This window comes from Poecilia formosa, unplaced genomic scaffold (genome assembly GCF_000485575.1).
Source record: "Poecilia formosa unplaced genomic scaffold, Poecilia_formosa-5.1.2 Scaffold195, whole genome shotgun sequence".
NCBI classification, from domain to species: Eukaryota; Metazoa; Chordata; class Actinopteri; order Cyprinodontiformes; family Poeciliidae; genus Poecilia; species Poecilia formosa.
This window is the reverse complement of record NW_006800134.1, coordinates 18,154-31,173: the sequence shown is the minus strand read 5'-3', so window position 1 is coordinate 31,173 and position 13,020 is coordinate 18,154. Positions and strand designations below refer to the sequence as shown.

General features: G+C 38.3%; 2 protein-coding genes across 3 annotated transcripts in view; one reads left to right on the top strand and one right to left on the bottom strand.

Moving 5' to 3' along the window:
- hmgn3 (high mobility group nucleosomal binding domain 3) overlaps positions 1–13,020 on the top strand; it is a 36,738-nt gene that overhangs the window by 9,001 nt on the left and 14,717 nt on the right. The gene's annotated exons all lie outside the window — the stretch shown is intronic.
- On the bottom strand, positions 789–11,037 carry enpp5 (ectonucleotide pyrophosphatase/phosphodiesterase 5). Its single transcript, XM_007566617.2, has 4 exons — positions 10,743–11,037; positions 7,280–8,182; positions 5,599–5,775; positions 789–4,322 (listed from the first exon to the last, which is right to left on the bottom strand). Exons 2-4 carry the CDS (start codon positions 8,157–8,159, stop codon positions 3,904–3,906), a joined length of 1,476 nt encoding a protein of 491 aa, XP_007566679.1. The 5' UTR covers positions 8,160–8,182; positions 10,743–11,037; the 3' UTR covers positions 789–3,903.

The following is a 13,020-nucleotide window of genomic DNA, read 5'->3' as shown; positions in this document are numbered from 1 at the left end:
TTCCAGGTTATTTGGTGAAAATCAGCAATGCTTCAAACTCAGAAATTCCCTTTTTTTTTTTTTTTAGAAAATTTCTGATATTAATCTCAAAATTTTTGAGTTTTTTTCTGAAATGTTACCGCTGATGAAATTGTTACCAAAAGAAATGGGGTTAGGATGTTCAAGAACAACCATAAAATCTCTTATCCAACTAAAACTGACCATTAACTGGACTTGGGATTAAACACCATCATCTTTCCACTGAAGTTAATCTAACATCAATGTGAAATGTGGCAGTGTCGATCAAGAAATAACTCCCTGCAAAATAAGCTTGTCATACAATTCATGTTTTTATTTGGAAGAGCTTATAAAAACCTTTCTTAATAATGCCACGTATCTGGATAGACCTAAAATACACTACAGGATTTACAAATCACGGGTTCTGCTGTAATCTACCGTGAAAAGTTGTCACCTGAAAGCGCATCCCTTTGAGGATCACATCGGAAGTTGTAAGAAAATTTTACTGGTCCAGAAAGAAATCATCAGTTTGCGCAACATAGGTACATGGAAACACAAAATAGCAGTTTGTTAGGCTGTCTGAAAGCATGAAAATTCAGTCAAATGTATCTCAAATATTTGGAAATAAAGACTTAGTTGAATGAAAAACTGGGAATTTTACCTAAAGACACTGAAAAGTAGTTATCTAGTTAAAATATCTTGAAGGGGATTGGAACCAGTGTCATATTCCCATAAACAATGTGGACACAGATAAACCTGAAGACCACCAAAAAGCAAAAAGACAAAGGTTCAGGTTTTTATGAGCCACTTTATTTTCAGAAGACTCTTAACTGCATCAACATGGCAAAGATAGAATCTGTCACTCATATTAAATATTCACTGTATCCAAATCCAAGGCGATAATAATAAACTCCTTTGTTTTCAGCAAGTACAAATGAATCATTTTTGAAATATAATACTGCTGATCTTGAATAATTTCGAAATACAATAATACTTCACTTCCATATCAGTGGGTCTGGGAAAGTTATTAGACAATACTTTTGTTTATTAAAACATTAAAAGGATGAGAAAGTAGGTAGTTCCCATATAAATGCTTTTAATTTATTAATTTAAATTTTGTAAAAAGTATATCTATATTTATATCACAGTGATGTCTGTTGTTTTTGGGCACGGTTAAGCCATTCGAAAAGCAAACAGAGAAAATTAAACCAATCTTTTTGTTTATATATATCTATAAGGTGCAGCAAAAATATACACACAACTGATTTGGATTCAAGTCTTCTAATCTTTTCTGTAACTATACAAATTAAAAAGCTTTCAAACAAGAGTCAGTTTTTCCTTTTTGTTAATTGAAATGGCTACTATGAACTAGAAGTGCAAATTAGAGGCTACACGTCCTAAGAAGCATCCAATACCTTGTTTCGATCCTGTAGTGCAAATCAGGGGATCGTGTCTTGCGAGTCGTTCCGAAAAATTATTCTCAACCAAATTGACAATAAACCCTAGAATTCCTAAGACACAGTACAGACAGTTTGCAATTGCACTTCACATTTCACCGACAATATGGCCATGGTTACAACACTGAATTACGACACAGTAAGTAGCGAAATACACATTCATCTATGAAAGAGAAAGAATGCCCTCCCGAGACAGTCAACAAGTAAAGCCCCCTTCACACCGGACTGTGACTGGGCCACAAAAGACCTTCTGCTCTGAATGCCTTCATGAACAGATCCGATGGTGTCAGATAAGGCGCGCACACCCCCAAATTGTGCACATGGGCAGTTTGCAGGAAGGTTGCAAAATTATTCAGGCTGCAAAACTTTTGTCATTAGTGGTAGCATTTTGATAGGATGGTCAAAAATGCAGTAGAGAAAGCGGATGTACTCCATCATATAGCATAGTAGAGACATTTCACTCTAAAATGAGGTTTTCCACATTTCCTAAGGTAAATTTGTTGTAAACTTCCAACTGCAATAGAAATCCAGGAGACTAGGGCTGCCTTAATCTGGTGTGAAGAGGGCGTAACAGACCAGAAGACAGAATGAATGCTCGAGAGAGGTGTACTCTGTTTAGTTTAAAGGCAAATGGTAGCTGACTATGAAAGAGCAAGGTAGTGTGACGTGAATGCCCTACACATGAAGTAGCTTGACACACTGAGTGAATTTTCCAGGTAGCATTCAAAATGAACAGTGACCATGACCAGTCTCCTGAAGCTACAGCAATTTTTTTTTTAATACTTGAGCAGAATCACAGCATTTCCAGTATAAAGTAACATCTTCTCCGGTGCTCAAACCACAAGCAGAACAAGTGGTGGAAAACTCTTAAGTAGACTTTGGTCCTCCTTTACTTCATGACATACAAATCTGATTTGCATAGATTTGAAAATGTCAAATCAAAACTTGCTTACCGCCTAAGAATAGCTCAAAAGTAGCATGTTGAACAGCTATTTTTAATCTCCGACACGTTTCCACCTCTTTCTGCTATTAGGAAAGCAGACGAGAGACGGCAAAAATTCTCCACACACTTCACTGGTGGACTTTTTCCGTGTAAAAACTATGAACGTTTAAAAGGCAAAGATTGTCTGAAGGCATACCCAGTTATCTGATTTCCACACCTGTTGCTCTCAGCATCTCTTGTTGGACATAGGATCATAAAAGCTGGTTCCAAACAGTGGACTCTCATGCAGACCCCAAATAATTTAAAATAGAATAGGAACTAAGAAAGAAGTCAAAAGATAAAAAAAATTTAAAAAATAGCGTAATTTGTTTAGATCCTAACAACCAAAGGTTTTCCATAGTTGCCAGTGTATCTACATATGCATATAAGTATAATCTGGATCATAGATCAGTATTGTTCATGTTGGATAATATTTAATCTCCTTATATACACTACTAGCCTTTACAAGACTCTCCACCTTCAATGGTACTCCTGGTAAATGTGCGTAAAAGCATTAAGATAGCGCAGTCTCACTAAAGCACAACTTAAAATTTGAATGTAATTTGACCTAATGAGCAGTCAAGAGTTAAGATTTTAATATTAAAAGTCAAATCTAACCAAAGCACACAGCTCCAGTAGAGATCACAGTAGAGTTTAGAAATCTCCTGGTAGGACAAAAAAATGAGCAAATCTGTGTCATTTAATGACTTACAAAGATCAGCACTCATCTAACTTCAGTGAATGGAATGTTTTTTGTCATTGAAATTTTGTCCAACTAAATTTGTTTTTTAGAAATTTCAGATTTTTTGAAGGTATTCTGAGAGAAAATTGCTACTGTAATACAAAATTACTTAGAAAAAAAATTTCACACATTTTTACCAAGTATACCAATAAGTGTGAGCAAAGACCACGTCAATGCAAAAGCAGGTATTTCTACTTTTGCAAATTTTTCTTTGATTTAGTCAAATGTATGTTTTTGAATAACTTAAATCCTTATTTTTGTCACAGAAAAATAACTTCTTTTTTTTTCTACAAGGATAGATGTCCAAGCAAACATGAACTGACTTTCACCATCAACTATAAAACACCTTTGGTAGATTATCAATCTGAGCATACTGATGCCTCTGCATTATCCCAAGTCATAGTTTTTGCCACCAAAAGTTCCAGCTTCTCAGAACCACAGATTAAAAATCCACTCTTAGTCCTAAATCTCTATGCAGAAAGTGACACTGAAGTTGTTACATGATCTCAAGTTAAATTCACATCAAAGCATGGTTACATTATTTATTTTATTTTATTTTTTATTAAACCTGCACCAGAAGCAAACCCTATAAACGTTTCGCTTGCACAAACCACATCTGTTGGCGTTAGGGAAACATTTAGAGAACGCTTCTGGGCCGAGGGGGGTACCTTGGGGAGCGACCGCCCCTCTTCTTTTCCATCTCCAATCCTTTCAAACTTCCTCAGCTACAGGTGTAAGTCCTCTTGCAGTAAGGGCTGCGACATCTCCCAACTTCTGTGTTTGAGCGCAGGCCGCTGTTTTAGCGTCACCAATATGACGTAGACCACTAGGAATCCGAGGACCATCACCACGCCGATGAACGAACCCACAACCGGGGCGTACGAGTACCTGCTGACTTTAGGGGGAGGGGTGGAGTGGGCCGAAGCGGGCGCTGAAGTAGTCGGCTCCGAGGACAGCAGGTCCTGGACGTTTAGGAGCGAGCCGTTGTTTGGCAGAGGCTGGACGGCCAGGATGTGGCACATGAGAGGGTAAAGGTCAACAGATCGCATGGAGGCCTTGATATAGTTCTGGCGAAAGGCTGGACCCCTGGCTACAAACACTGGCTGCATGTCGCGTAAGGTGTTGTTGTAGCCGTGGTTTCCAACTGAGGAGGAAAAAGACAAGTCGGTGTGAAAGTTGTAACAGTTACTTCTGTTCATCTACATATTTCCAGTTTTTTCCTGTGTTAAGACCCATCAGGTAATAATAGATTCCAAAGCTATCGGTAACAAATCTAAAAGAACCATTAAAGTTAGGCAGAACTATTAATGTGTAAAAGTTATCTATGTTCCAAATTAGGTGAAGCATTTATTTTTTATAAGTTTAACATAAGTGGACAAGTGAAAATGTCCAAAAATAACACATTATTATTTTTCGTGTGGCTTTAAACAAACCAGAGACTGACATCTGGAACCTGTTGCATAAAAAAATAAAAAATAACAACCCCTGTTTATGGTACCAATTTGGAAACGTTGTTATTCTCTGTTCCGGTGGAGATCAGATGACTGATTGCAGAATAATCCACTTCTTTAGTTTTAGTTTGGTTTGTGAACCTTTAGTCTCTGGAACAAACTAATCTTAATTTATACTAATCTTAATTTATACTAAATTATATAGCATATTTACTTTTTATGATCTTTTAGTAAAATCTTACTTCAATCATTCTGAGCTATTCCTTTAACACAGCTCAACCAAATCATTAAAGCAGACTTTAAGTCGGTAATGGAGCTAAATTTAAGACGCTGCTGATGAGAACGACGCCTACAAAGATGCAGTAATTCCTTAGTCATGACTTTAATTTTAATGCCAATACTCTGTCCATTAATACATAATGCACAATACACTGAGAGCACTGTTAGATGGCACGGCTGTTGTTTTGTCCTCCAAAGAAAGAGTCAGCATGTTCTCCTGTAAGGTGCAGTTTCCACATGGACATTTCACTGATTAACAGGCTTTCAGCTGTGGCAGAGGCAGGCAGTGTAATTAGCTAGTGTGGTACTGCGTCTGAGACATATGTTCTGACATTTCTAATCTGAACAGAAGGAGCTTTTTTCTTTTTTTCTTTTCTTTTTATTGAATTAGGAAAAGCGCTGGAAGGCACAGCGTTAAAACTCACAGAACTCCAACCCCCACCGCCCTGTTCTTTTCTCCGGTCCCATGAGAACATGAATCTGGCCCCTCTTCGTTAATTACATTCGGTATAACTTGTGCTAGCTTCTGGATCAGGGACAGAAATACATCACCTGTGAAGCTATAATTAGAGCAGGCAAACAGCTGCTGTTTAAAGCTAGATTTAAAAAAAAAAGAAAAGAAAAGAAAAAAAGAAAGAAAAAAAAATGTGCAGAATAACCAGAATAACCTGGCAGCATTTTCAGACGTACACATGAAGAGTCCGGTCCTGTTCTGCATGATGGTCCAGCCCTCCTTGGCCTCCAGGAGGATGGGCATGATCCGGACATTGTGCTGATAATGGAAGTGTTCGGGAATGTTGTCCTTCCTGTACGCCACCATGTTGGGGTTGGCGTCCGCCAGCATCGCGTACACCTCGTCGAGCTTCCCTACGAGGCAGACCACAGGCAAAGGGTCAAGTTTTATTTCCAACGCAATGACACGTAAGCATTTGTTACAATACGGTGAAAAAATATTAAATATGCAGATATGTTTATGACTTTTTCATTAATGCTCATAACTCGTATTTTATATGATATAGACACTAAAGAAATGGGTCAGGAACTATAAGCATCTCTGCACTCCTGCTGATAAAAAACTAATTGGTTTTATTGTCTCACGGTCTGAGTCATTCTGTTAGCCTTTTCCTAGAAAACAAATGTAGCAATCAGCTTTTGTCCAATTTCCAAACTTTAGTTTTTTGTTTGGTTTTGTTAAAAAAAACACTGACCTGCCACTATTTAAGTTAGCCAATTCTGATTACTCTTTAAAACAAGAAAAGATACAAGATTTATATTCAATATATTCTCGTAGTCTTTCTACTGTGAGCAGACATCCATCCAGTCATGCTTTTCGACTGTGGAAATACATGAAGAAACCCCAACCATGAACGGGAAGAACATAAAGAAACACTCCAAGGTCGGGATTCAAACACAGCAACTTTGTGTTGCAAGGCAACAGTGTTACTAACTGCACAATCCAGCATTAATGAAGACATGAGCGTTTTATATTGTGAGAAAAGATAATGTGATATAGCTGGTGTGAGACGGGGAGAAAAGTGGCACACTGGCTTCTAAATCTTATATTAGCGATTAGAAGAGTTAGCATTACTAAACAGCTGTTTAACACACTGAAAGGTCAAAAGGATAAAATTAAGCTATGTAGTTGTATTGTTATTCAACTTTCCTGTTATCTGCTGCAAGTATTGCTCTCTCACAATTTAAATTGACCTGAAACATGTCTCTACACGCCTTGCATTATGCATTTTCTGTTTCCAAAGCTTCTTTAATCCCTGATTTCTTCCTCTTTAAACACCTCACTGATGCTGAGAATGACTAACTTTGAGGCCCTAACCACTGAAAATTGCAATGGTTCAAGAGATGTAGACATCTTTATTTCCAGACAAAAAGTAGTCCATATTATTTAAAAATAATAAATTAAACAAATCATCAAGTGAAAAAGACACACACATCCATCACAAAACAGTTATTACAATATTTAAAAAAGCTTGGGGTAGGGTTGGTCAATAAATCAATAACAATATATATCGTGATAAGACACGTGATCAATGTATCTGATAGAACATTCAATAATTTCACTGATATTTAAAAGAAAAAAAAAACAATAATTATTGATATCAACTGATATGAAACGCTTGTATCGTGATACACCCATCCAGCAGGTATATCTGAAGTTGCTATTGCAACAGGCGGAGTTTTTACTATTAAGATGTTTGACACATTGGTCATGGGACCAGGTAGCTATTTGTGATGGCACTTTCACTGATTAGAAAAAGAACAGATTTTGAACTTTCTAACCAGGAAGAAGGCAAAGAAAAACGCCCAACTCCAGTCACCAGACGATTATTTCATGCACCATTTAATGTATCGTTACCTTCTTTGGGCAGGATTCCCACCACTGGACTCTTATCCACCCAGGTGTACAAATCTCTGTCCACATACTGGTCCAGTTCTATGATCTTCTCGGGGGAAAGCTGGGCCATCCCGTGGTCACTGGTCACAACGAGGTTCACTTTCTCATACAGCCCGGCCTTCTTCAACTCATCCAGGAGGAACCCGAGCTTCTCATCGATCCCGGCGATGATCGCGTCCATGAGCGGGCTCTGAGGTCCCAGGTTGTGGCCACTTTCGTCCGGCTCCTCCCAGTACAGAATTCCAAAATCCACGGCTTCCCCCTCAGGCGCGGAGAACCACTCGATAATCCGCCGCACCCTGGCTTCAAAGGAAACTGAGGCGTTGTACTGGAGGTAACGAGTGGGGAACACGCCGTGAATCAGCACGTCAGATCCTGGCCACATGGCCGCTCCGCTCCGCCCTCCGTCCTTCTGAACCGTCACCCAGAGAGGCACGGCCTGCTCCCACCACCTTGAGTCGTAAACACTGTCTGTCTCCATGGAGAAGGACAGGTTCAGAGCCGGGTCGTACATTTCGTTGGCCACGACGCCGTGTGTCTCGGCGTACAACCCCGTCACCATGCTGTAGTGGTTCGGGTAGGTTTTGGTGATGTAAATGTTCTCCACAAACTCGACCTTCACGCCCTCGTCCATGATGCTGCGGAAGTTGGGAGTCGGGACGCGGTAGATGTAATCCCAGCGGAAGCCATCGAAGGACACGAGGAGTAGCTTGGGTCGTTCCTTGTGGCTGTGCTCCTGATGTTGATTGCGTTTAAGGGTGTGAGGAGAAACCAAGGGGAGAACCATGGCGAAGAGGTAGAAAGGAAGTCTGCAGCCTCCTGACGTCAAGTAGCTCAGCATAGTGTGGCTTGTAATGACCCAACCTGCAAAACACAAACACTAAACCTGCTCAAGCAAACATTTATCTGGAAGAATTATGCATACAACATGTAAAATGACTAGAGGTGCACCAATAAATGAATCAGCTCAGTTTTTCTTAATTTTGGGAAATCAGTTATTGGCCGATGTTTACATGTGAAGCTGATATTCAGTCAACCACTGTCCTCTTTTACTCTGCTGTAAGAGGTTTGACAGACGGACTGGGCCATCAGGTTGTCTGGATGTTTGCAATTAACAATAGTCAACCCACTGTTACCAACTCTGTGACATTTCAGATAAAATCAGTATCGGACAAAATCCGAATCAGTAGGTCAGACTTTTCAAAGATTGGTAATCTATGATTGGCCAGGAAACTGTATTCAGTTTCCTGGTTATTGTAATTTCCTAAAAATTACAATAAAAGTGAAAATCCACCCAACCAGTCAGCTATGTCCAGATCTGTACAGTATGCCATTTTATTGGTTTTAAAAAACGATGGGTAAAAACAGACTGTTTTTTTATGATGTGATTATTAAAATGACAATGTTTGACTTCTCATAAAATTGCTACATTTTCCTAATATTACGCCTGTAGTCTTGTAATATTATGACTTTTTGTAATTAAAAAGGAAAAAAAAAAAGTCTTAGCCTGACCCTTATATTTTGTCGTAGCATATTGACCTAAAATCAATGCCCAAATAAGTAAAAGCTGTAAAACATTCTTGTGAAACGTGCTGACATCACTACAAACTATGGAAGCCCAAGGAGTGCATTGATGAAAACAATCCTAATTTTCCAAAAATCAAATCTAAAAAAAAAAATCAATTAATAAATAAAATTAATTTAGCGCCCACTCCTAACTCTCTTTTGAAAGGCATTCTTCTCATAATATCCACAAAGGACGAGTCAGTCGGAGAGCATTGAGATATTTTTAGCCGTCTTAAAACACCACAAACACCTCTATCCATTTTATGTCTTTGAATCTGAAATATACACACTCTTTGAAAATGGAGGGCATTTTATCACCGAAGCAGTAAATGCATTCTGCTCAACTACAGTGTAGTTCTATGATGAAACTGGTGCATTCCTGTAATGTTGGATGATACTGCGTATATACAAATGAGGGACGTAGACTTTTAGGAAAAAGATGCAACTCTGATATTGTTAATTATTGAGATCATGATAATAATAGCTGGATAGATTCATGTCTGCTCAACATAGCGGTCAGCAAAAATATGCTATATTTTAAACATGTGATCTGGTTGGGCTCAGTTGAAACAATGAGAGCAGCAGCTGCTCTCTGAGTGCTGCTAAAAGAGAAAGTGATGCACCAACAGCGTTCGATTATATGCCAACCTTTCTAATATGCGCTGGTGGTTTATATTTCAGAAGGAGTCAACTGTAGAAGATTTGTGTATTTTAATCCCCACATAAAAAAAAGGCTGACTGCAAAGCTCATTAACAATCTCCCTCCAGCCCACATAGATATCCCAAGATGTGCTTCAAGAAACAGTGGGATACTAAAAATAGCTCTTAACAACTGAGTATGTATATAATGAAATTCACTTCCCTCCCTATAGAAATGCATAATAACCACTTTTTCATAGGCCTGTTCTTTATAAACAGAGCACAAAGTCTGTAGCATTGAAACTACAAAACTCAATGTATGTTATTTTGATTTTACCTAGAACTGTTGCTTAGCAGCGAGAAGTTCCTGGGTTCGAATCCCAGCCCGGGGACTTTTTGCACGTACTTTGGTCAACTGAGACCAAAATCGAACCGTTTCTAATGGAAAACTGCAAGTTGAGTCCTTCCACCAGGACAATGACCCTAAGCATTCAGCCAAAGTCACAAAGCAACCAGTCAAAGCATATTAATGTCTTAAAACGACTCAAATTCCAGACCAAAATCCAAATGAGAACTGAGGCAACCCGTGAAACTAACCATTCACAGATGCTCCCTGTCCAACAAAAATATTAGAATTTGTGGTTGCACTGTGACAAAAATGCAAGGATGTTAAAGAGTTATGAATGCTTTTGCAAGGCATTGAATTGATGCACCTGAAAGTACTTAATATGTTATATTCTGAGCAGTGTGTCCTCATCTATTATATTCCACTACTTCGAAATGAAAAGAAAAGCATTTTACTTTAGGAATTGACATGTTTTAAAAATTATTTATACCAAACTTGTGTGTAACCGGTGTGTAATTGTTGCTAAAAACATAGTTGTTGATGTAAATTCATATGCCCAGATTGACCTTACAGCAGCAGCAGGTTGGCATATAAACGCATCAGCAGAAATGGTGTCATTTGGAAATATATCCGATTTAATTACCCTGCACAGACAGTTAACGACGCGGGATTTATAGACTGTAAAGTTTTGATACATTTCTGCAGCAGAGCTAACCTCTATGAAGCTCTGCTGGTTATTGAAAACAATAGCCAGGTAAATGTCAGCAAAACCCAGTGTGCATTAATATAGCATCGGAAGGCGATAGATCGTTGAGAAAGTAAACACATTTGTAAATTATAATAATGATTAAAAAAAAAAACAAGCGCGCTTACCTTATCAGGACCCAACCTTTCCTCGGTCCTCTCCGGCTGCACAAAGAGATAAACAGCCGGACCGGTTTAGTTCTGCTCTGCTCCCGGGGCGGAAGTCCCGCCTCCTCCTCAGCCTTTCGCAGTTAGTTGTGTGTGAACCTTTTTTTCTCTCTCTCCCTGCCCGGTTTATTTACAGTCGCCGAAGCAGACCCGGACCATATGAAGGCAGGAGGCTGCGCGCACACGTCTTCTTGGCTGCAGGTGCACGAGAGGTGATGGCGCTGCTGATCAGCTCTCTCGCGGACAAGGGGAGCGCGCGGTCCACATGACGTAATGTGGGTGGGATGTGGTGGTGGGAGGTCTGAGCGACGGGTGGGAGGCTGAACTGGCAAAACAAATGGATCAGTTGAACTTGTCGGTGTTTTTGTTGTTTTGTTTTTTTGGGTTAGGTGGGGAAGAACAGCAGAAGAAGAGTAGCCATTTCCTGATAAATGCGTCTCAATGACAGGACATTCAAATCTAAAATGGGAGTATTACCATCAGACTGCATTACAATGTTGCTCCAAATCAGTAGTTTTTCTCCCCTCCTGATTTGAGGTTAAAAGCGATGCAAGGATGAAAACTATGACAAAAACTATCCACAAGGTGTCAGCCAAGTTCTACCGTAGACTAGACTTTGTGCTATAAAAAGAAATTACAGTCTGTTTGACAGCAGAGGTCTTTTTTAGCCTAATTAAATTTACAAACGCATAATTTTAATGATCCCGATTTATGCATATGAGCTAAACTGCTGTGCTGTATGTATACCTCTTGATTGACTTATTTAATATTATGTCATAATATCATAATATTAATATGACTTTTTTTTTTGAATTCATGGGACATATAAACACAAAGTAACACACAATTGTTGAGGCAAAATCAGACATGTTTTCATATTTTTCCCCAACACTACACACACTACTGAAAATGCAATCCAGTAGCAACACTGAAAGAAATGGTGGTGGCAGCATGGTGCTGTGGGGGTGGGGGGTGTGCTTTTCTTCTACAGTGACAGAGAAGCTGGTAAGAGTTCATGGAAAGATGAATAGAGCTACATGTAAACTAATCCTGGAAGATAAACTGTTAGTGGACGCAAAAGACTTGAAGGTCAAACTTTTTACAAATAAAAATCTGATACAAAAATTCAAACATTGAGAAAACATCAAATAGTTTTTGTTTTTTTTCACCATTAATGAAATATATTTACATATATGTAAAACTGACTTCTGTTTTGTTTACTGCTGGACTTTATGTAGCAGCATTATATAATTTTAGTACAATCATTTTGAAACCAAGCTATTGTCCCTGTTGTATCTGTGGTTTAAGTGTAAAGAGTTAATTCTTGATAACAATTTAGTTACAAAATGGCAAGGGATTAAGTTTAAAAAATAAACGGTGTTGACCTGCAAGTTTGCTTTTTTCTTTTTTAAATAACATTCAATTTCAATAAATTAAACTGGTCAAAAATTACTAAGATATAACAGCAAAGTCTTTCATTACTTCTGTCCCAGACAAACTCGACATGGGAACTTCTTAGCAATTCTTTAATTTGAGTTACATTTCACATCTTAGATGGGCAAAAAGTATGTTTTTTTTTTACAACAGAACTGACTAGTGAAGTCAGTGCAATTTATTGTAACATCTTTTAAATATACATGCTGCTTTCGATATAAATAATGCAGGTGTATTGCGTTAAAGATATGACATTCACAACCCTGTTAGGAAAGGGTACATTTATTTTACACAACATTGTATTCTTTTTATTAGCTTGTTTAATTTTTTTTATCATGTATCCATCGACCATCTGTATGTTGCATTTTGAGGCTCTATGCAAGCATTTCTCTACTTTATGTGTTAAGCTTTGATGTCGTTTGCTTAAGAAAATCCCCTCAAAGCATCGGTAGCAATAGGTTATCATTTCTTTCTGCATTAGAATAATGTCAAATTTCAACCAATCACATGGAGCTGGTTGCACATTATTTAGGTAGTTTAAAGGCATCTGAAGTAATAGTGCCCATTTTGATGCATGTTGTACTGATACAATGTTTGTTGTATGAATCTTTTTCATTCTTCTTCAAATGAAAAGACGCTTTATTGACTTTAATAAGCTGCTTTTGTATTAACGCTTAATGCAGAAGGTGGGCATGGAATGAAATCCAAGTTATAGAGTATTTTATGTTGTGTGATTATAACACAGAATCTAAACACATTAAAATGCCTTAAAAGCATTAATTTCTGCCATGCTGTCATCTTTTTT

Coding starts and splice junctions, on each gene's coding strand:
- enpp5 (XM_007566617.2), bottom strand. CDS start 8,159: ATGCTGAGCTACTTGACGTCAGGAGGCTGCAGACTTCCTTTCTACCTC. Junction 5,776..7,279: donor GGGAATCCTGCCCAAAGAAG/GTAACGATACAT, acceptor TCTGCCTCGTAG/GGAAGCTCGACGAGGTGTAC. Junction 4,323..5,598: donor CAGGACCGGACTCTTCATGT/GTACGTCTGAAA, acceptor TTTCCTCCTCAG/TTGGAAACCACGGCTACAAC.